This window comes from Somniosus microcephalus, chromosome 7 (assembly GCF_052327205.1).
Source record: "Somniosus microcephalus isolate GS21.2 chromosome 7, FLI_Smic_1.0, whole genome shotgun sequence".
Taxonomy (NCBI): Eukaryota; Metazoa; Chordata; class Chondrichthyes; order Squaliformes; family Somniosidae; genus Somniosus; species Somniosus microcephalus.
Genome location: NC_140993.1, coordinates 276,979,842 through 277,004,943, shown reverse-complemented (window position 1 = coordinate 277,004,943; position 25,102 = coordinate 276,979,842). Strand labels below are relative to the sequence as shown.

The window sequence follows — 25,102 nt, the reverse complement described above, 5'->3', positions numbered from 1 at the left end:
TCACACTGCCCGGCTCGGCCTGCAATCTCCTACCCAGGAGGGAATTCTGTGACCCTCTGCCCTGCTCACAGGGAAAGGCAGAGCTCCCGGACCACTCGTGTCATGTTTGGCACCTCTCGGGTCATGTCGTGCGCACGACTTACGCTCCACAAAAAAACTTTCGGTTTTTAGACGTTTTCGGTATTGCGGATAAAGGATAGTCTACCTGTACTAATGTTCTCTTCATACACATTGAGCTATCATTTAAGACATTTTGGTTTTACCAATCACAAAATCTAGCCTAAATCGAATTTAATTCTGATTTGTTAAATATAGTACAATGATTAGGTAGTCTGCTTTATTAAATGCGTTACAGATGTGTTCAATATCAAAAAGTATAAAACTATTACTGCAATCATTTAGCAGGACTTAAAAACTGCAGAAAAAATATATTGCTCAGCAAATTCCACAACAAAGATATGGACAAAAACTGCATGCAAATTTGGTACTGCCTTTGGAACTGGTCTCATGACTAGATCACGACAAACTACTCTCCCTCCCCCCAGCCCCTTCCCTTTTCACTTATGTAAGAAGTCACACAACACCAGGTTATAGTCCAACAGCTTTATTTGAAATCACAAGCTTTCGGAGCGCTGCTCCTTCTTCAGGTGAAGTGGAGAAATGCATTTCTCCACTTCACCTGAAGAAGGAGCAGCGCTCCGAAAGCTTGTGATTTCAAATAAAGCTGTTGGACTATAACCTGGTGTTGTGTGACTTCTTACATTTGTCCACCCCAGTCCAACTCCGGCATCTCCACACCTTTTCACTTATAATATGGGCCCTTTCACTGAAAGCAGATATGGAAGAATGGGCCACGTTAGACAAAATAATGCAACCCGCATTCGTGGATTATTTGCTAATGTTGAGGTGAAGTAGTTTTTAATTTCTGACAGGCAGAGAGACGGCAAAGTGGCATTTCTGATATCAACAGAAAGAGGAAAAAAGCCAGCTCCCATCAGCAAACATATGGAAACTGCTAAGTGTTTTTGAGGGGCAGCATGTAGATAAGAAATGAGAGACAGAAACTTGGGGTACAGCAGAAGTGACTGAACGGACACAAGAGGTAAAATTTCTTACCTAAAGTCAATCGAGACGGGCTCGCTTCTCTGCTGCATCCTTGACTACGTGGTATCTTACTGCGTTTCTGCCCTGGAGCGCCTGTGGGCATGACCCGCTGAGCTCCAATGCTCACAGTTGAAAGTGCAGTGCTACTCAATACTCTTCCAGGAGAACCAGAGCGACTGGCAGCTGAAATAAAAATATGCAGAAAACATTTGATTGCTGAGCTGTTCAGATGACAAAAGGACAAGTAACTAGAACCATGTATGTTCATGTAGTTGATGGATTCAAATGCTCGTGCTTTATTACGATACAACTGTTGTTTAACTGTCACCATGTGCTCGTGATAACGTGGCCAAAGGTACCAGCAAAACAAATGAAAATGTACAGTTTAAGGATAGCTAACCTGGTTGTGCAAGTACCATTAATGTGCAGTTGCAGCACTGCCAGTTAAGCAAAAATGATCAAAACTGGTTACCTCACTAATTTATTAAGCAGTTTCTCTGTAGCTGCATACAATAATCTTCAATTATTCACTGCATCCGTCTTTATAAAGGTAAAATTGTCAGTTTGCTAAATTGTTTTAGACTGTTGCATGTCACTTTCAGAGTTAGCAACCCTTAACATTTAAATAATGAGTAGGAAAAAAACACACACAATTTGGGTTACATAAAACAAATGAATGCAATGCACTTTAAACCTCTAGCTTAACATTAGGCTTCAATTTTAACAAACTAGATGGTCTTGAAGTAATGGCTTAACTAAAATTCACATCAATACATCTGAAGCAAGTTACATCAGTGAAGATTATTGAAACACTTAGGTTACAATTTCCTAGAGGATTTCTATACCACTTCATTTTCAAAATGAAGCAAACAAAGATATAGAGGATTAAAATAAAATAGAATGCATGCATCAATGGCCTTTATTGTAAGAAGGTGTGCAAAACTTCTAATTCTGTAACCTTATTGGCATTATTCATTTCATGTGTCATTTTTACTTTCAATCTGTTGTACCCCCTTCCCCTCTATGTTTTGCTCTGTCCTATAAAAGGAATTCAGTTATCTTCCAGTTTTACAAAGAGCCTAAAATCTGACAAGGGCATCTTACACTTTGTCCCCTCCCCCACCCTAAAAGATGCTGACGGACCTGCTGCTCATTTCATGCATTGTGCGTTTTCACATCAGGCTTACAGTATTTGCTATTCTATTTCTTCTTTGATGTATATACACACACACACACACACACACACACACACACATACACATGTTTCTAACTGCAGGAATGCATGGAAATGACAAGCATATCACAGACATCACATCTAAAATCCAGAGAATCTTACCACCATTTGGGTTGGCTGACTGCGATCCTGAACAAGTGTAAAGGCACGATTAGGGATTTAAAAAAATATTTTTTTTGTGTTTTGCTTTTTGGAAATCCATGACAAGGAAAGGAACAGAGTCGGTTTAAATGAATGGCAAATGGAGGAAAAACAGCTTTGTTCAGTTCACTACAAGACAAGAGAGGTTGTGCCAAAGCAGCATGCTGAAGAACTCAAAGTCTGACTCATATATAATGCAGGTGAAATTAAGACACACACGCTGGTGACACTTGTAGCCAAGTATCACTGCACATTATTCTGCTGGGGTCAAGTAACTAACACATAAACAAGAGCTTTTCTCCCATCCCCAGTAAAGGAGCAGAGAATCTTGCAGATAGCCATTTATGGACATAATACAGTAAAAAAAACTCTTAAAAAAAGAGAATATTCAAGACAAGCCAAGAAATAAAATACGAAAAAGCAGTAAACACTGAGCAATGAGAATTTGTAGAAGAAGAATTTTAGTACATCAGGACCGTGGTGGTATTAAACCAACAAGCAGTAAAAAATGGACTGGCAACTCGTGCAACAGTTAAGACATTCACTTCACAACCCTGGCCTCAAGACTGCCTCATGTTTAGATGTGTCAAATACACTTGGAATGAGGTTGGCCAGTTCTTGAACATTCAGGCCACTTCATAGTAATAGACCCTGTTCCCAAAATAAAGCAGATAGAATCTTGACCACAGTGTGCATCTGCAGTCACTGAGAATAATATAACACTAGCATTAGCAGTGCGAAGTAAATTACAGGATCGCTCTCCTTTAGCTGCTCCACGAAGAGAGTCCCACAAGAAAATGGGCAGGGAATGAAATTGAGGCAACAAATTATAACAGGGTCCCAAAATACTAAAATTCACAAGCACATCAACGGCTGGGTTTTTTTCCTGTGATTATGCAAAATGCACCCTTTGAATTGGCACATAAATAAGGAAATAAATATATGTCTATAATAACTTCCATTGATACTGTACAAGTCCTGTGGCGTGACAGTTTTTTTTTTAAACTTCAGAGGTGTATTTTACAGGAGTACTGTACATTTGAGGTTGTAACGTCTGGTAACATTGTCTGTAACTATGCTGACTGAATAATGCAAATAAAGTACCACTCAAATTTCATGCATGTGAAAGAAAATTAACTTAAATGCAGTTTTTCAAATGTATTCTGGAGTGAGAAATGGTCACTAAACTGCAAGCTTTATGGCTTAGAACCAAAAGAATTAACGCATCAAAAATCAGTATGTTAACTTTGCAATACTGACATTTTGCTTCTCCCCACACCTCAACTCATAAAACTATGTTTGTCGAAGTGCTTTCTACACAAACTAAAGGTTGTAGCACACAACACAAGCAAACTCCAAAAAAGGATGATCTTAAAATAATTCAGAAATTAAAGTTAAAAAATAAAGTAGTAGTCAGCTGCTCAAGTAGCAAGCAAAGAATCTAGGCGTTTACTTATGGTTTAAGAAATATACAGTGCATCGTTGAGTAATGGAGATAGCAGCCAACTGAGAAATGTGTATCCCAAATACATCAGTAATTCCAAAACATATTCAAGATATTTTCAATCTCAGATTACACAACATGCAACTGAAGGTTATGAAATTTTGCTCATATTTGCCTGGTTTGAATGGCTCTTTGCAGCAAAAATGGAATGGTTGCAAATTTGAACAGAAATTTGGTGAATCGTTTGAACTTTCCAAAATATACTGATCAATGATTAGTGTTTGTCACAACATGGCTTTCCAACATTCATGCTTATGGATCATAAGTTTAATGTGGTGTGACAGTTATAATACAGGTGACAGAGATAATAATTTTCATATGGAAGTGATTATGAACAGACAGAACATTAATGCTACATCGACTCCAAGTACACAATACTATGGGCAAGTAACTGCTATTAGAAGGGAAATTGCCACAGTAGAGGCCACAGATCAAGAGTGGGCAGGGGGGGGGGAAGAGTTTAAGTATAGAAGATCCAGCAAGGAGCAACTACTGCAGGTTTTCCTGTGCTCTTTTCATATATCTTCCCACCTTACCCCCCCCTTCTCAAACAACTGTTGGCTTCTATTTTTGACAACACATAGTTCTCTTCACTTTCTCTCTATTCTCCCTGATCCCCCTGGACTGAGCACCAATCCTGGGTAAGTGCAGCTGGCAAGAGATCGTAAAATGTCAGTCTTCAGTAAACTACTTGGAGGTATATGAGAATATCCAGTCATGATTCTCCTTTTCATCTTACTTCTGCCCCTCAATGCCTTGCAGTTCCCTCCACCTCCAGATCATCATTGGTCTACAGCTGGTATCTCTCCTCAGTGCAGCAGCTGAGATTAGCAGCTTAGTGCTGTGGGATTCAGTTTATGTTCCTCACTCCTCATGTTGAAAACACTGATAAATCCTGTAAGTGTTTCTCCACCCATGGCTCAGTTGGTAAATGTGCTGTCCAGTTAACAGATCGGGAAGATCCCGAGTTTAATCAATGGTTTGGGCAGAGTTTGTTGATCTCAGCTGGGGAATACTTAGCGTAATCACCTTGTGTTGTGGGTTTGGGGGGATGAAAAAGAGACCAGAAATCAGCAAAAGTTCCCGCTGCTGATCACTATCCAGCAACATCTGTTAAAAATATACGCGTGGATGGCAGCTGAAAACACCTTTGGGTTCTGGTGTGATGGCCCCAAACAAAAACAGCCGGCCGACATTTGCCATTCTAGTTCACAACTGCAGAATGGTCACTTGGGGAAAGTACCAGAGGGCTGCTGGTGCCTCTCGAGTACACACTGGCACGAGTCAGTGTCTTTGGAAGAGGAGAAGAGAAAATGTAAAGGAAAATGCCTTCAGCAGAAATTCAACATGAAACTTTTGTCTATTTAGAGCTCTTAACATAAGTGTGAGATTTGAACAAGTGGAAAGCAATTTTTTTTTGGGGGTGGGGGGAAGGGGCATATTTCATATATTTTTCAAGCAGTTCATAGTCAAAACGTTAAGTTTTTATTCAAGAGCTGCAAAACTACGCAAAATATAGTGCTCTGAAAGGCCACATTCATTTAATTCCCTGCTCACAACGTCTCCCTTCTTTTCCCTCCTGTTTCCCCGCACCCCTCGACCACTCTGTTGTGTTTTCCAAATTCAATTTTCCAACTCAACTCTAATAACTTAGTGGTCAAATTCATTGCATGCTATGGTATTGTGCCAATACAGACAAGCAAACACTCTCGTTCAACCTCTGGTTTGTGCTGACTAAACCGACCTTGACCAGGGTAGAGGTTGGGAAATCACCATCAGCTTCAGCGCCTCAGGCTATGGGAGTGGGGTAAAATAGCCATCAAAGTAACCATCTTAAAACATACATAATGAGACACAAGGTAATTAAATAGTTACATTTGTATAGTTCTTTATTGGAGTGAAAGGGGGTTTACGCAATGAATGACTACTTAGAGTGCAGTGACTTATGCAGGTAAGCACAGTAGCCATCTTGTGCCAGCAATATCCTGCAGGCAGCGATGAAATAGGTGACCAGTTCTAGGGTTTTTCAATGGTACTGGTTGAGGGAGGAATGTCACTTAGAAGAGCAAGGGAACTCGAAGTTCTAGTGTGAATATTACCAAGGGATTTTTAACATTGGCCTAAACAGGCTGATGGGGCCGTAATTTAATATCTCATGCAAATGACGCTTAGGCCAAAGTTACAGCCTCTGTCAATACTCCCACAGTGGAGAGCAGCCTAGATTATGCAGTCAAGAACAGCACAGTATAAAGAATGGCTGTGACACATTGCCTACCAACACTTATTATTCAGGCTTACAAATGAATCACCACTTAACTGAGTTACCACTGGGCTGCCAGTGCATGTGCAGCACACCTCAGCAAGAGCTACCAAAAGGGATAGTGGAAAAAATAAATTCCCCACTCTTTGGATCATCTCAGCATGCTCTATTCCCCAAGTAAGAAGGTGGATGGACAATCTGTTTGCAAGCCTCTACTGATGGGTTTCTTTAGCCGATTGCTAAAATCTGCACAAGCACAGTTTGTGGTGACTTGACCTATTATTTTGCCTCTCTAATGGGAAGCAGCTTCCCTCTACATGACACATCCCTGTTAGCAGCACAAACAAACTCAGTTAGCAAATACACATGACACATTAGAGAATCATTACACTGCATCATCTACTAAAGGGAATTTTAATATGGCAGACAAACCTCTCTGAAGAGAGCCTAAGTATCCCCATAGAGGTGGTAGAGCCTAAGTATCCCCATAGAGGTGGTAGAGCCTAAGTATCCCCATATTAGGAGTATTAAAGTAGCTTTTATACTTGTATAAAAAATATTTTATTTAAGATAATGACAAACATAATAACTAATTGCAGAATACTATTTTAGCCCATTCTTAAGAGAAACCTTTACAATTGACTTATGGGCTTAGTTGTTACATGGCCTTCACTGATCGGAATGTCATTTTTGCAGTGTTAACTATGGAGCATCTATAAATCATTCAATGACCCCAAAAGCATGAACTGCACTACGTGTTAAAATGTTTCCAGGATATAAGAAACAGACTTATAATCAGGGTACTTCCCCCTATTGTAGTCTTTTGAGGTAATTGTGAAATGTAAAACAATACAGTGAGACAAAGATGAAATGTCCCAAGGACAAAGATTGAAGCTCTTCCTCTTATGGTGGTTCCCTGTATAAAAGGAACCAAATGCTGCTTTCTTGTTCTGACATTTGCAAAGTTCATGGTAAATCTTAAAAATTTAACAGCAACAGATTTAATTCACATTTGCTGCTCATGGCTGTCTACTACTTTAAGGAAGGAATTTGACAAACTTATTAGAACACTTAGCTTAACTTAAAATCACCAGAGCATGCAAAAAAAAAACAACAAAAATATAAACAATAGCAAGATACCTTTGTTATCTTCAGATGATGTTAAACCTGAGGCATAGAACAGTTGTTCAAAACTTAGTGGATAATTCAACATTTTAAAATGGCAAGTAAAGTACTAATGCATCCTCTCTGCGTATAAACAGAACGACAATATTTGCTGTACCCCCGATTTATAAAACTAGATGTTTTATACATCACACTGCATGGCAACACGCCAGATACATACGTTGGGACTGAGACACCACTTTCGTACGACTTCGCCCTCTGGAATCAGCAGCATCGCCACCACCAGTGGCAGCTCCCGAGAGTAGTTGCCTATTACGAATACGACCTAGAAAAAAAATAAATGCGTGAGTTAGAAAAGGAAAGCTATTGACAAATATGGTGGGTTACTCCATGTATAGGTTAGCTTTTATTTTTTACTTTTTTAAAGAAAATTCACATAAAAAGGCAAAGTGCAAAATATAAAAGGTCTGGCTATCAAACACAAATGATTTGTGACAATATAAGATCCTTTAAAGGGATGGGTACCTGAATCTAAATGGACAATCTAAACTCCATTGAGTTTCAGCTCATTAATCCTAATGCGTTTCACACGTGTCACATTTTCCTGCTAAACTGGACTCTGAGGTTCCGCAAAACCAGGTGATTAATGAGCAGAGATCAACATAATCCCAATGCAATTCACATTGTTTGAAACTGAAGTGTGCAGGTTATATATCGGCTGGCTATACTTTCCACCATTTGCCCCGCCGAAGCCGCCGCGGTTATCTCTAAATCACACCTTGGTCCGTCTCTCTACTCCTCGGGCAACTTCTCCTCCTTTGAGCATCTCACCTTGTTCCACCCCTCATGCCTCTCTTTGAAAGTCCTTGTTCTGTACTGCCCACCTGAGTATCACACTAATTTTCTCACTGAGATACCTTCTCTGCTTTCCTCCCTCTGCACTGAGCGACTTCTCACCCTCGGTGATTTCAACCTCCACCTCAACTCTTCTTGTTCTCTCTCCTGAGTGCACTGCCCTCGTTTCCTCCCTTGATTTCTCCCTCCATATAAATTCTCCTACCCATAAAGACGACCACTTCCTCGATCTTGTTATCTCACGTGCCCTCGCTACCCCTACTGTAACTATCACTGATAAGGCAATATCTGATCATTTCCGTATACTGCTCTCTACCCATATTCCCCTTCGTCCTCCCCCTCCGAACCCCACTTCTTTCTGTGTCCGCCCCTGGAAAAAATTCTCCCTCAAGTCCCTTACTACTGCACTTTCAAATTCGCAACTATCTAGTCTTTGGCCTACAATTCTTCATGACATTTCTGCAGCTACTAATGTACTAAATCACACACTCTCCACCACCTCTGATGCCCTTGTCCTGACTAAAACCATTACACACTCTCACTCTTGCCTTTCCCCTGGTATACCCCTCATCTCCGCTCCCTTAAGTCCAAGGGACGCAGACTCGAACGTCTTTAGCGGACAACTGGTTTAACCATCCATCACCAGATATGGCTGGATCATGTAAAGCATTATCGGGTCCTGCGCTCCGTCGCTAAAATTGCTCACTATTTGAAGATCACGCAGGAAGGGAAAGGTAACAGCCAGCTTCTCTTCACTACAAACGGTCTTCTTAAACCGCCTCCTCCTCCTCCCTCACCTCCAAAAATAAATGAGAGAAGTTCAAGGGTTTTTTTGTTAAAAAGATCGAGAACATCCGTTCAACTGCCTCTGCTACTTCCCTTCCTTCCCCTAGTCCACCGGGCCTAACTTCCTCTCAGTTTCCCCCTTGCCCTAACCCTGAATTTGCATATTTCTCTAGTTTCTCTCCTATCTCCACTCACGCCCTCTCAAAGCTCAGCTTGTCAATGAAACCAACCTCCTGCTTTCTCAACCCTATTCCGACTAAACTGCTGACCACTCAACTTCCCTTCCTGGCTCCTATGTTAGCCGATATTGTTAATGGTTCTCTCTCCTCAGATACTGCCCCCTCTCCCTCAAATCTGCCGTCATCAGTTCTCTACTCAAAATCCCAACCCTTGACCCCTCCGTCCTTGCAAACTTGCCCCATCTCCAACCTCCCGTTCCTCTCCAAAGTCCTTGAACGTGCTGTCACCTCCCAAATCTGAGCCCATCTTACCCGGCATTTCTTGCTTGATCCCTCTAATTAGGTTTCCGCCCTTGCCACAATACCAAAACGGCTCTTACCAAGGTCACAAATGACATCCTAATTGACTGTGACAAAGGTAAACTATCTCTTCCTCATCCTTCTCGCCCTGTCTGCAGCCTTTGACACAGTTGACCACTCCATCCTCCTCCAATGCCTCTCCACGGTCATCCAGCTATTTGGGACTGCACGCGTCTGGTTCCATTCTTATCTTTCCAGCCATAGCCATAGAATCACCTGCAAAGGCTTCTCTTCCTGCTCCCGCACCGTCACCTCTGGTGTTCCCCAAGGATCTATCCTTGGCCCCCTCCTATTTCTCATCTACATGCTGCCCCTCGGTGACATCAGCAGATGACACAACAACAAGAACAAGTATTTATATAGCGCCTTTAACGTAGTACAACGTCCCAAGATGCTACAGGAGTGTTATAAAGGAGGAAAGAGAGGTACAGGGGCAGAGAGGTTTAGGGAGGAAATTCCAGAGCTTAAGGCCTTGGCAGCGGAAGGCATAGCCATCAATGGTAGAGCGATTAAAATCGGGGATGCTCAATAGGCCAGAATTAGAGGAGCACAGATATCTCGGAGGGTTGTAGGGCTGGAGGAGATTACACAGATAGAGTTTTCATATGCACGCTTATGATATGCAGGTCTATCTCTCCTCCACCTCTCTCGAACCGTCCACTATCTCTATACTGTCAGACTCCCAGCACTGGATGAGCAGAAATTTCCTCCAATTAAATATCAGGACGACCGAAGCCATTGTCTTCGGTCCACCCTACAAACTCCATTCCCTTCCCACCGATGGCATCCCTCTCCCTAGCAACTGTCTGAGGCTGACCCAGTCTGTTTGCAACCTTGGTGTCAAATCTGATCACTAGTTGAGCTTCCTCCCTCATATCTGCTCCATCACCAAGGCTGCCCATTTCCACCTCTGTAACAACGCCTGTCTCTGCTCTTGCCTCAGCTTATCTGCTGCTGAAACCGTCATCCACGCCTTTGTTACCTCTAGACTTGACTATTCCAATGCACTACTGGCCAGCCTCCCTCGTTCTACCCTTCTTAAACTTGAGATCATCCAAAACTCTGCCGCCTGTGTCCTAACTTGCACCAAGTCCCACTCACCCATCTCCCCTATTCTCGCTGACCTACATTGGCTCCCAGTTAAGCAACTTTAATTTAAAAATTCTCATCGTCATTTTCAAATCCCTCCATGGCTTCGCCCCTTCCTATCTCTGTAATCTTCTCCAGCCCTACAATCCCCCGAGACCTCTGCGCTCCGCCAATTCTGGTGTCTTGAACATCCCTGGATTTTAATCGTTCTACCATTGGCGTCCATGCCTTAAGCTACCTAGGTCCTAAGCTCTGAAATTTTCTCCCTAAACCTCTCCACCTCTCTTTCCTCCTTTAAGACTCTCTTTAAAACCTACATCTTTGACCATCTGCCCTAATATCTCCTTATATGACTCGGTGTCAAATTTTGTTTTTGATATCGCGCCTGTGATCTCCTTGGAACGTTTTACTATGTTAAAGGCGCTAGATAAAGGTAAATTGTTGTTGTTGAATTGCATCGGGATTAATGTGTTGCAAATCAACAGGCAACAGAATGTTGGTTTGACACCATTCAGATTTTGGTCACCAAACCTTGGTTCCAATACAGTTAACGGGAAAGAATAAAAAGGGGGAAAAAGTAGTAGAGGAAAAATTTCCTTCCAGGTTCAGTCATTTCTGTGGCCATGGAACTGCCGAGCAGAAGGAGACCTGATTACAGCTGACCAGGTCAATAATAGAGCTAATCGCAACTTGATAACCAAATAAAAGAAGCATGTGAGGGGCCAAATACAACTGTTACTAATAATTTCAATTTACATGGGATAAATTGGGAGGATTACAATGGGAGTAAAAAGTCAACACATACTACTGGATAGAATTATGGAGTGCAACATGAGTCAAATCATGAAGGAAACTAGAAGGCAATGGGGCGATATTGGATCTAATTCTAAAGAACAACCATGGGATGGTGGAGGAGGGTTTAATTAGAGAACAAATCCAACACTGATCACGATATAGTAGAGTTTAAAGTCAAATTTATAATGGAGAAGGGGAAGAGAATAACAGACGCTCAAACATTAGGAAGATGGATTTTGAGTGAATAAGATGGTTACAATGGAAGCTGACTGGATAACGTGGCAAATATATTGGAGCTCTTTGAAAGACCAATGAACTTAGGAATGAAGTGGGTGTTTCATTGTATATTTCATTTTAGCAAAAGTTATCACAGGAGATTAGCCTACAACATTGGAAAGCAAGGAGTAATTAACAAAGTGGGTTAGCAATTGGTTGAATTAGGGACACAAATAAAGTGAAGTTCATTGTGGGGAGCAGAAGAGTGTATCCTTCTGAAGGCAACAAGCAAGTGCGAGTGGGATTTGGATAGATGCTGTGATTTCATTTGGAAGGTGGCAAAACTGGGGAAAAGAATAGTAGTGCAAATACAAGAATAATGACATCATTCTGCAGGACACAACATGGAAGAGGAATCTGGAGTACTTGTGCATAGTATGCACCCAAGAGACCAACAAGATCTTGGGGATGTTAGTTAGAGGGACAGAGTACAGGTCTGAGTAAGTGACACCGAGTTGCTACAGACAAGCCCTACCTGGTGTCCTTGTACAATTCTACCCACCGTACTACAGTATTGGCATCTTAGTTTTCAAGAAGGGTACAGCAAAGGGCAATTTAGGTGATACCTGGTATGAGACACCTGAGCTACAAGAAGCAGCTACAGAAATTAGAAATATTTACACCTTAGCAGACAAAGCTGAGGGAAGATCTTATTGAAGTACTCAATTCAAATTCAAGAGAGCTGGATAGTTGTTGGCGAGGGAAACAATTGAAGAGTATGAGGGATAGAGTTGTGTACGATTCTTGTCGCACTTAGGCACAGGCCTGGTGGAACATAATGGTCTTATCCAGTCATAAATTAGCTTTATTATAAAACAAGAAGGGGATGACAGGAAGGTGGCCAAATGCTGTAAAAACTCCCAAGACGATAGACATTACATTTCTTGTCTATATCTAATATGAAACCAAGAAGGGAAGGCAACTTATCTATAAACTATGAATGTGAGCAAAGATATAGAATGAGAATCTAGGGAGAAATCCAATATAGGGAGTAAAAATGATTAAGAAAGAAAAACATATATTACAAGGGCTAAAATAGAGAACAGATGAGCAACCACAACAAGTTACAGGAAGACATTAATAAACTTGCAGAATGGGCATATAATTGGCAAATTAAGTTCAACACAGATAAATGTGAGGTATTACATTTTGATAGGAAGAATAGGGAGGTCACTTATCACTTGGAGGGTGCGAGTCTAGGTGGGGTAGAAGAACAGAGAGATCTGGGAGTACAAATCACTAAAAATTGCGACAAAGGTTAGCAAGGCCATAAAAAAGCAAACCAAGCACTTGGGTTTATTTCTAGAGGGATAGAATTGAAAAGTAGGGAGGTTATGCTAAACCTGTATCGAACCTTGGTTAGACCACACTTGGAGTACTGCGTACAGTTCTGGTCACCATATTATAAAAAGGATATAGAGGCACTGGAGAGGGTGCAGAGAAGATTTACAAGGATGATACCAGAAATGTGAGGGTATACATATCAGGAAAGGATGAACAGGCTGGGTCGCTTTTCTCTTGAAAAAAGGAGCCTGAGGGGTGACCTAATAGAGGTCTTTAAAATTATGAAAAATTTTGATAGAGTGGATAGAGAAAGAATGTTTCCACTTGTGGGGAAGAGCGTAACTAGAGGCCATCAATATAAGATAGTCACCAAGAAATCCAATAGGGAATTCAGAAGAAACTTCTTTACCAAGAGAGTGGTGAGAATGTGGAACTCGCTACCACAGGGAGTGGTTGAAGCGACTAGTATAGATGGATTAAAGGGGAGGCTGGACAAGCATATGAGGGAGAAGGGAATAGAGGGTTATGCTGATAGATTTAGATGAGGAAAGGCGGGAGGAGGTTCGTGTGGAGCTTAAATGCCGGCAGGGACTGGTTGGGCCGAGTGGCCTGTTTCTGTGCTGTATATCCTATGTAATCCTATGTAAAAAAAGAGAAAAGTTGTGAAATAGCTGTGTGCTGGGCCATTGGACTTTCCATAAAGGGGAGTTAAACAGAGCACTTCGTAACCCATCTAAACACAGCTTCACTACTGTGGTCAGGAAGCTATCTGAGCACAGAGCAGTTAAGTGCAATTACAACTGATTCACAAGCAGAATAATTCAAAACAAGATCAAACCTTTAAAAATTTATCCTGAGCGCAAGATTTTCTCAGAAAATGTTTTTCTAAACCTCTCAAGTTCAGGTAGGTTGGTGAGCTGGGACACAATAACTCACTGTGGAATTGGTGACAGAATTGGGCCATTTATTGCAAGATCATTGTGCTGTAAAAATGCTTTGAAATGCTAATGACCTTAATACTAAGAATGTCCCTCCTCTCTCTCTCCACCTCCCAAAAAAAGTCATGCTTTGTTGCAACTTCTAGTTGCAACTGAGTAACTTGCTAGGTTACACTGGTGTGGGACTGGAGTCAAATATAGGCCAGACCAGGGAAGGGCAGCAGGTTTGCTTTCCGAAGGAACATTCATGAACCAGTTGTTTTCTTTAACAATTCGGCAGCTTCATGGTCACTTTTCCAAGTATAAAAAAAAACGGAATTCAAATTCTGAGTGCTTACCATCTACAGAAGTTGTTCCTAAATAGGAAAAAAGTTTCAAAGTGACAACATACATAATCTTAGTACAAGTTAATATTATGATTATGGCTTTTGACAGTAAAATTACTTGGTGAACTGATTGATTAATGCACCTTTATTTTGCTTCAGGGATGATTGGTGTATTTGGAAACATTTATGGAAAACACAGATTAAAAAAATAAGTAGTATGAGATAACTTGGGCTTTAGAAGCTTGCTGAGAAAATGCATGTAGTTAATTTTGAATTGCATACATACAACAAATATATTACACCACATAGCAACTTGTTGGTACTGTCTCTTCATGGGATGATTTTCCAGGACACAACTTGCCATATGTTCCACATTTTACCAAGCTGAAGTAACTGATTACTCCTCAGACTTCCAATTAAGAGACGTGACAATTTGTAATGTTAAATCTAGCATTTATACCGATAAGCATATTAAAACATGTTAGTTACAGATGTATAACAAGATTATAGGGAACGACAGGTAGGCAATTTCCTTACCATCTGCCTTGTCGGATGCATCATCTTTGTAACAGAGCAAGCAAAGAACAGGAAAGAGTTACTGTGTTAGATTTCATCTACAATAAATAATCACTACAGGTGAAATATTAACTTATGATAAAAACTTTTTTAAACAGGATAGCTAACAGTGCATAAAATATTTAAGAAAGCAAGAATATGAAAGGTATCAAGTAAGGTGCTATATGTGTGGTTTGAAGCATGTACATTACCTGCTACATGATGAAACAAAGCTCGAGACATAAAAGATCTTCTCATTCGCTTGTATCATGTATTGTCAGACTCACTGCTGGGGGGAACCAGGAATGTTGAAGTAGTTGTGATGTACTGCTAGGTGTCACGAGTGGAAGAGTACACCAGTTGGAAACAGCAGCTAACAAATCCACAACAGTTAAGGTTGAACTGTACATCAGCTGTACCAATAAATATACATATTTCTGCAGCTCATCACTCATCCATTTGATTTCATAATTGCATAACAGCAGATTTTAATAAGAAACTGCCAGCTTTGCCTGGCCATGAGCTACTGGTAGTAAGTCTGACAATGAATGATACTACAAGCAAATCAGGAAGCCCATCATGGGTGCACTTTCACATACTCATGCATCAGGTTATGTTTCACAAAATTAATGCAGTACTTCTCTTGAAATTTAAAATGTTCTCATTTTCTTAAATATTCTTAATTGCATTACATCCCATCATTTTGTGTAGCCACAAATTAGCTTTTTAACCCTCTTGGTAAAAGACTGAACAAGAATAAAAAAGACAATGTGTCATAATGCACTGAAGCCCTAAAACCCTGTGTCAAAGAGTGACGTGATCTGTGATTTCCCATGTGGTGCATCATTGGTCTCAGCTGTGACAAAAGGGTGAGGTGCAGTTTCATCATAAAAAGGAAAGTGGGGAAGATTGGGGGACGAGCAACCCGGGCTGCTCTCTCATACCAAGTGGGTAGCATAAGATATGGTTGTTTGCTGACACTCTATGTAGGGGATGATGAGTAAACCTAGAGTAGGAAAAGGGTATAAATATAAAACAACAAAATAAATAGGATTAAAAAAAAATATTAGTACATAGGAACAGGAGTAGGCCAGCCAGCCCCTCAAGCCTGCTCCGCCATTACGGTAGCTTAACTCCATCCATCTGCCTTGGCTCCATATCCTTGTCTAGCAAACAAATATCGATCTCAGGTTACAAATGATTAATTGAGCTTGCATCTACTGCTTTTTGTGGGAGAGAGTTCCACACTTCTTCCACCCTTTGAGTGAAGAAGTGATTCCTAACTTCTCTCCTGAATGGCTCAGCTCTGATTTTAAGGTTATGTCCCCTTGTCCGAGACACCCCCACCAGCAGAAAAGGTTTCTCTCTGTCCACCCTATCAATTCCTTTCAAAATCCTAAAAACCTCAATCAAATCACCCCTTAACCTTCTATATTCCGGTGAATACAAGCCTAATTTATTTAACTGCTCCTCATAATCTGATCCTTGAAGCCCTGGTAACATTCTGGTGAATCTCCTTCCAAGGCCAATATATCCTTTCAAACTGTACACCGTACTCCAGATGGGGTCTAACTAGGGCTTTGTATAGCTGCAGCAAAACTTCCTCCCCTTTATATTCTAGCCCTCTAGTTATAAAGGCTAAGGGCTAGATTTTACCAGTCCTGAGGAGGCAGGATTGCTGGGAAAATGGGATAAATTGGGAGCGGGTCCCAACCTGCCTCCGAACCATCTTCCCGGGAGGCGGGTCCCCGAGTCACACGGGGATCCGTCTCCAAGCGGCGGGGAGGGGATTAAAGCCAATTAACAGGTAGTTAACAGGCAGTTAAGAGGCTTTCCCCCATTTTCAGCCTACTGATGCGGCCTTCCTGACGGCGGGAAACCCCGCCAGGGTCAGCGAGGCAAGCTGTGGGTCTGCTGCAGTGTAAGTGTGCAAATGACAGCTGCAGAGGTAGTGTGATGGGTGCAATGGTGCACAGGTAAGTAAGACAGGTGAGAGAATGTAGTGAGATATATTTTTATTCTGTTTATATGCATCTGCAGGTGACAAGATTTGATGTTTCTGGGAAGCCTCATCTGATCGGGAGAATTGACTGATGGCTTCTGCAATCTCACATGCAGCTGCCATCTGTTTTCTCCTAAGGAGAGAGTCATTTGTTAGCCTGGGCGCAAGGGCTCACCTTTGGACAGCGATTGTCAGTGTTTGACAGCACCTCAATGCTGTCAAACACTGACAATTGATCTGTCAAAATATTATGGGGCCTGTCACTTTAACAAAACCGGCAGATGAAGCGTCATGCACTGACATCATCTGACACCAGCTTTCCCTTAATTGGCCGGCAGGGCGGGCTTAACAAGGCCAATCAGGGGATAATAGAGTAAGGTCATCAGACGTTGCTGGGGGCGGGACTAGAACCCGGAAACCAGCAGCCCCGCCCCCAACGCGCCTCCTCAGGTAAGATCCAGCCCGAACAGTCCATCAGCCTCGTCGACTCCTGTGGAGTTGTTCCACAGGTAGTCCAGGGCCTGGAGTGTGGTACCTGATGTTCAGCCCAATTTTGCAGTAGGCCAAGCACAACATTGCTGTTATACAGCACATTTACTCAAGCAATACATCACAACTGATATGAGAGAAAATATAAAACCTTAATAACACAGAAACATAATGAGCCTCAGATTGATTATAAATACTATATACTATGATATTACATATGAGAAAAATAAAGAGATTTGAATAGTTTTGTCTGCTACATACATTACATTACAATGTAAAAAGAAAATGGATAAAGAATAGCAGTCATTTACTGCTGACATTTCTAACCTTGCTAATCTGGATTCCTCGAGGGTACAAGTGGGGGTTTATAAATAGCTAAAAATTCAGAAAAACTTTTATTAAAAATTAATCCCCAGATCACTTCCTCACAAGGAATACTGGAGCAGTGGCTTTGAAGGGATAAGACAGGTCAAACACAACTCTGTCTTAGCAGCAAAACTGTGCTCCAGACCTCAGAATACCTATGAGCAATGCCAGAGAAAACCCATTTATATTGGTAATACTATTTATCTCTTTCTCTTCCAAAACTGGAGAAGCAGGTAAGCTTTGTTGTCTCTTCCCTTCTCAAAAAGAAATCGTTCTTATTTACATTATAAAATAAACAGTTTTTGGCTTAGCTCTCAGGTGGATTTGCAGTTTTTGCTAAACATATAAATATTTTGTTCTTCCCTTATCCCTACAAAAACTTCTTTCTTTTTCTCAGTTATTTGTATGGTTCTAAAAGGTTTCTTTTTCTTCTCCAGGAGAATTTGTATCTCTTTCCCAAGGTGTTGTCAGTGTAGTGCTGTGCCAGGGAGGTTTTCTTCCCCCATTGTCAAATCTGCAATGGCCAGTAGCCTAAATGGGTATCCTATTGGCCCGAGTTACCTACGTAATCTGGCTGCACTGCAAAGCAAACTGCAATATTTCCCCTAACCTGTGGCTCCAAATTCAGCGCCTTTCAGCGATGCAAAAAAATCTCATCCCACACAACAGTTAGCTAAGGTTGTTTTTATTTAATGTTTCAGATGCTGTAAAAGTGTCATTATTTTCTATTGCTTGTGCTTCAAAGTCATTGGTTATAAATTTTCGACACGATTGCCAGGCACTACACGTTGTGGTGCATTTTGAGTATTGTAACTCCATAGAAGAAGAATGAAAACTACAATTTCCATAATTCATGGCTCAAACACGAAATGGTTCAACAGTACCCAATGCCCAAGTGAAATTTCCAACCCTGTGAAAACCCATTCTCCAGGTCCCACAGAGAGAGAGAGACACCCCTGTGAAGGCATTCCTTGTTCCTAACTGTTGACTTTGAGAAAAAAAACCAAGGGGGTGAAGTTGCAAGGTGGCTCTCCTACAGCATTTACACTTTTTTTCGGGGTTTTTGTGGCTGTTCCACCAAAGTTATGGTGGACGACTGGGAGAATGCCCGCAGAAATTCACTCTCAAGTCTCTTGATTAGTTGGCTCTGTGTCGGCAACAGTTAATTATATAGTTAATGTTAGTTTATACAATTTACACAAATTTTGTGCTCGAATTTACCAATATTTGATCTAAACTTTATCTTCCTTTGCAGCTGAATATTGAAAGTATGTTCTCTTATCCAATATCCCCAATTGTTAAAATATTACCAGTATATCTGCACTCAAAAAAAATCAAAATGATCTCATCTCTAACATTATACTTACTAAAAGATAGCGCGATTCTTTCACCTTGTTGTCACGACAATATGCAAGTCGAGTAATTATATTGGTTGCAATTTGCTTTTTCTACTGCATCTATCTTCCTTTAATCAACACTGAAACTCCTATAATTAGTCCATCTCCGACTACTAAGCCAGTTTTTGATCCACATCTCCCTCCTCTAATTCTATGTTCTATTATTCTTAGCATCAGTCTCGTAAGTTACTTCACCATTAAATTCGAGATCCAGAATATCAGGTGAATTTTACCACCTGTTAATGTAACCTTTTCTTCACGCATGTCCAGGAAATACTTAAAGTGTTGTGTATGTACCTTTAAGAGAATATAACTGGTCTCAGACTGCAGTACCGGCAGTGACCACCCCTGTATAAAAGGGGCTAGCGAGCCTCTGTTGTTTCAGTTTCACTATTGACTTCCACCAGTAAAGACTTGTTTTGTTCAACTCCTGCTGTCCGTGTCTCAATCATTCACGGACGTAATATAAAGTATATAATATTATGAGCCACCCATTTCAATCCCACATCCTTCAGTATTTCTTTTTAACAAGCAACTATCTAACTCCCTTTTAAAGGAATGTATGGACTTTGCTGCAACAACTGTTTGTGGAAGAGAATTCACATTCTAACCATCCTGTGTGTGAAGACATTTTTTCCAACCTACCTTTTATTTATTTTTCTGATTACCTTAAATTTGTAGTCCCTCGTTACTATCTCGCCAACCAGTGGAAACCTTACATAACTATTAGCCTCATCATAATCTTGAAGACCTCTATCAGGTCACCCCTCAACTTTCTTAGTTCCAGTATAAAAACTGACAACTGCTCAAGTCTCTTTTCATAACTATAATTCCTCATGCTTAAGAACATCCAGTGAATCTAAGCTGCACCTTTTCTACTGCTTTTATATCCTTCCTATGATGGGGTGCCCAAAACTACACACAATATTAAACTGTGGCCTAGCGAACGTCTTGTACAAATTTCAAAATCTTCTCGCTTTTGTATTCTACGCCTCTAGATACAAAACTAATGGTTCCGTTTGGGTAAGATAGCCTAGTGGTTATGTTACTGAGCTCATAATCCAGAGGCCTGGAATTGCTCCGTCATCACTGCCTCTCAACCATCAAAGGCCATCATAATTTTCAAAACCTCTTATTAAATCTCCTTAGCCATCACTACTCACGTGGAAATAGTCCCAGTATCTCAAGTCTCTCCTCACAACTATTGTTTCCCATTCATGGTATCATCCCGGTGAATTCAGCCAATGTCCCAAACTCCTCCATCACCATCCCTGGGTATGTCCTGTCCCACCGGCAGGACAGACCCACCAGGGGTGGTGGCACAGTGAGTGGTACACAGTCAGGAAGGAGTGGCCCTGGGAGTCCTCAACATTGACTCCGGACCCCATGAAGTCTCATGGCTTCAGGTCGAGCATGGGCAAGGAAACCTCCTGCTGATTACCACCTACCGCCCTCCCTCAGCTGATGAATCAGTTCTCCTCCATGTTGAACACCACTTGGAAGAAGCACTGAGAGTAGCAAGGGCACAGAATGTACTCTGGGTGGGGGACTTCAATGTCCATCACAAAGAGTGGCTCGGTAGCACCACTACTGACCGAGCTGGCTGAGCCCTGAAGGACATAACTGCCAATCTGGACCTGCAACAGGTGGTGAGAGAACCAACACGAGGGAAAAACCTACTTCACCTTGTCCTCACCAATCTACCAGTCGCAGAAGCATCTGTCCACAACAGTATAGGTAGCAGTGACCACCGCACAGTCATTGTGGAGACGAAGTCCCGTCTTCACACTGAGGACACCCTCTATCGTGTTGTGTGGCACTACCACCGTGCTAAATGGGATAGATTCAGAACAGAGCTAGCAGCTCAAAACTGGGCATCCATGAGGCGCTGTGGGCCATCAGCAGCAGCAGAATTGTATTCCACCACAACCTGTAACTTCATGGCCTGGCATATCCCTCACTCTACCATTACCATCAAGTCAGGAGACCAACCCTGGTTCAATAAGGAGTGTAGAAGAGCATGCCAGGAGCAGCACCAGGCGTACCTAAAAATGAGGTGCCAACCTGGGGAAGCTGCAACACAGGACTACATGCATGCTAAAAAGCAGAAGCAGCATGCTATAGACAAGGCTAAGCGATCCCACAATCAACAGATCAGGTCAAAGTTCTGCAGTCCTGCCACATCCAGTCGTGAATGGTGGTGGACCATTAAACAACTAACGGGAAGAGGAGGCTCCATGAATATCCCCATCCTTCATGATGGTGGAGCCCAGCATCTGAGTGCAAAAGACAAGGCTGAAGCATTTGCAACCATCTTCAGCCAGAAGTGCCGAGTGGATGATCCATATCGGCCTCGTCCTAAGGTCCCCACCATCACAGAAGCCAGTCTTCAGCCAATTCGATTCACTCCACGTGATATCAAGAAACGGCTGAGCACACTGGATACAGCAAAGACTATGGGCCCCGACAACATCCCGGCTATCGTGCTGAGGACTTGTGCTCCAGAACTAGCCGCGCCTCTAGCCAAGCTGTTCCAGTACAGCTACAACACTGGCATCTATCCTACAATGTGGAAATCTGCCCAGGTGTATCCTGTCCACAAAAAGCAGGACAAATCCAACCTGGCCAATTACTGCCCCATCAGTCTACTCTCAATCATCAGCAAAGTGATTGAAGGTGTCATCGACAGTGCTATCAAGTGGCACTTACTCACCAATAACCTGCTCACTGATGCTCAGTTTGGGTTCGGCCAAGAACACTTGGCTCCCGACCTCATTACAGCCTTGGTCCAAACATGGATAAAGGAGCTGAATTCCAGAGGCAAGGCGAGAGTCACTGCCCTTGACATCAAGGCAGCATTTGACTGAGTGTAGCATCAGGAGCCCTAGTAAAACTGAAGTCAATGGGAATCAGGGGGAAAACTCTCCACTGGCTGGAGTAATACCTAGCACAAAGGAAGATGGTTGTGGTGGTTGAAGGTCAATCATCTCAGCCCCAGGACATCGCTGCAGGAGTTCCTCAGGGCAATGTCCTAGGCCTAACCATCTTCAGCTGCTTCATCAATGACCTTCCCTCCAACACATAAGGTTAGAAATGGGGATGTTCGCTGATGACTGCACAGTGTTCAGCGCCAATCATAATTCCTCAGATAATGAAGCAGTTCATGCCCACATGCAACAAGACCTGGACGACATTCAGGCTTGGGCTGATAAGTGGCAGGTAATATTCGTGCCACAGAAGTGCCAGGCAATGACTATCTCCAAAAAGCGAGAGTCTAACCATCTCCTCTTGACATTCAACGGCATTACCATCGCTGAATCCCCCGCCATCAACATCCTGGGGGTCACCAGTGACCAGAAACTTAACTGGACCAGCCACATAAATACTGTGGCAACAAGAGCAGGTCAGAGGCTGGGTATTCTGCAGCAAGTGTCTCACCTCCTGACTCCCCAAAGCCTTTCCACCATCTACAAGGCACAAGTAAGGAGTGTGATGGAATACTCTCTACTTGCCTAGATGAGTGCAGCTCCAACAACACTCAAGAAGCTCAACACCATCCAGGACAAAGCAGCCAGCTTGATTGGCACCCCATCCACCACCTTAAACATTCACTCCCTCCACCACCGGTGCACCATGGCTGCAGTGTGTACCATCGACAAGATGCACTGCAGCAATTCACCAAGGCTTCTTCGGCAGCACCTCGCAAACCCGCGACCTCTACCACTTAGAAGGACAAAGGCAGTAGGCGCATGGGAAGACCACCACCTCCAAGTTCCCCTCCAAGTCACACATCATCCTGACTTAGAAGTATATCGCCGATCCTTCATTGTCGCTGGGTCAAAACCTGGAACTCCCTACCTAACAGCGCTGTGGGAAGTACCTTCACCACACGGATTGCAGCGGTTCAAGGCGGCGGCTCACCACCACCTTCTCAAGGTCAATTAGGGATGGACAATAAATGCTGGCCTTGCCAGCGATGCCCACATCCCATAAAACGAATATTTAAAAAAATCTAAATGGCTTTAATGCACTCTCTCGAATGGGCCAACTAAAACTTGCACAGGGTGCTCCTTTACCAATGTTTTGTTCACATTTATTGGTTCTTAATTGTTGTACTCTATCTGCTATTTATAAAACCTAAAATACTGTTGGCCTTTCCTTTGGCTTTATCTACCTACACTTGCATTTTCAGGAAATTATGTATTTGAATCGCTAGGGCAGTGGCGGGCAAAATACGGCCCGCGGCTGTATCCGGCCTGCCAATAGATTCAATCCAGCCTGCCAAGGCTTGGCTTCGAGGCCAAATGTCAGTTGCACCTGACCCCGCCCCACGTAACGTCAGGAGGCGGGTCATTGGTCCGAGACAGCAGGGGAGTCTAGCAATGGGCCTTAGGGAGAGGCAAAGATATGAAGACCGGTAGCTATGGCGGACAGAAGGCAGCCACAAGTCGCGGATTGGGCCACGGCCCCCCAGGAAGGGCCTTTTACCGACGGCAGCGCAGTCCCTAAACTGGCGCAGATCCATCTTCCCCAGCCCAGACCCAACCCCCAATGATTGGGTGACTGATGAATGATACCTGTTAACCAGTTATTAGCTACCACTTAACTAATTAATGCAAAACAGATTTGTGTTTACTAATGAGTAGTTTAATTAGCTCAAATTTATTTATTTACCGCTGATTATTTATACTAACTGATCATTAGTAAATTAGTTAATAGATTTATTCACTAACTCAACACCCTCTGCTCGTTAGGCAATTGGTGAGAATTTAATTGTGCTCATTACTGTACTGATTACACATCTATTAATTTAAAAGCTGCTGAGTGGCCTGCGCGGGACCTCCAGACCAATGCACAACCATGCGGCCACGCAGCTTAACGGGAACATTGGTGTGTGGCCCTCAACAGCTCACCACAACTTGTTAAATGGCCCTCCAGCCCAAATAATTCCCCACTCCTGCACTAGGGCCTATTGTTCATCCATTCTCTTCAGCATCATTCCATTGAAGTTTGCTTTTTTCCCTGTCACGTGCCCTTATCCTTGACTTTCTTTTCTTATTCTTGTACTGATCTGTTCACAAATTCCAAATGACTTACTAATGCTAGGTCAGAATTTTGTGTTTCAGTCCCAAACCAGGGCTTCAAGAACACAATCTAGATTGACACTATAATGCAAAACTGAGAGTGTGTTGTATTGACACAGGCAATATCCTTTCATTACATAGGATATCGAGCACAGAAACAGGCCATTCAGCCCAACCAGTCCATGCCGGCGTTTATGCTCCACACGAGCCTCCTCCTGTCTTTCCTCATCTAAAGCTATCAGCATAACCCTCTATTCCTTTCTCCCTCATATGCTTGTCGAGCCTCCCCTTAAATACATCGATACTATTTGCTTCAACCACTCCCTGTGGTAGCGAGTTCCACATTCTCACCACTCTTTGGGTAAAGAAGTTTCTTCTGAATTTCCTGTTGGATTTCTTGCTGACTATCTTATATTGATGGTCTCTAGCTATGCTTTTCCCCACAAGTGGAAACATTCTCTCTGTATCCACTCTATCAAAATTTTTCATAATTTTAAAGACCTCCATTAGGTCACCCCTCAGCCTTTTTTCAAGAGAAAAGCGACCCAGCCTGTTCATCCTTTCCTGATATGTACACCCTCACATTTCTGGTATCATCCTTGTAAATCTTCTCTGCACCCTCTCCAGTGCCTCTATATTCTTTCCATAATATGGCGACCAGAACTGTACGCAGTACTCTTTATAAGTGTGGTCTAACCAACGTTCGATACAGGTTTAACATAACTTCACTACTTTTAAATAAACCCTAGTGCTTGGTTTGCTTTTTTTATGGCCTTGCTAACCTGTGTCGTAACTTTTAGTGATTTGTGTATTTGTACTCCGAGATCCCTTTGTTCCTCTACCCCACCAAGACTCGCACCCTCCAAGTGATAAAGTGATCTCCCTATTCTTCCTACCAAAATGTAATACCTCACATTTATTGGTGTTGAACTTCATTTGCCAATTAGATGCCC

At 42.3% G+C, this 25,102-nt stretch overlaps 1 protein-coding gene across 35 annotated transcripts in view; it reads right to left on the bottom strand.

Annotated features, from left to right (window-relative positions):
- clasp2 (cytoplasmic linker associated protein 2) overlaps positions 1 to 25,102 on the bottom strand; it is a 453,349-nt gene that overhangs the window by 153,591 nt on the left and 274,656 nt on the right. For 13 of the 35 annotated variants that reach the window (XM_085993872.1, XM_085993847.1, XM_085993851.1 and 10 more), the window contains 5 exons: positions 14,794 to 14,817; positions 7,589 to 7,693; positions 7,384 to 7,410; positions 2,441 to 2,467; positions 1,117 to 1,287 (listed from right to left, as the gene is read on the bottom strand). In XM_085993872.1, the coding sequence (XP_085849998.1) occupies positions 1,117 to 1,287; positions 2,441 to 2,467; positions 7,384 to 7,410; positions 7,589 to 7,693; positions 14,794 to 14,817 (354 nt within the window). The remainder of the gene's footprint in view (positions 1 to 1,116; positions 1,288 to 2,440; positions 2,468 to 7,383; positions 7,411 to 7,588; positions 7,694 to 14,793; positions 14,818 to 25,102) is intronic. The other 22 variants (XM_085993858.1, XM_085993859.1, XM_085993866.1 and 19 more) reach the window with 6 other exon arrangements.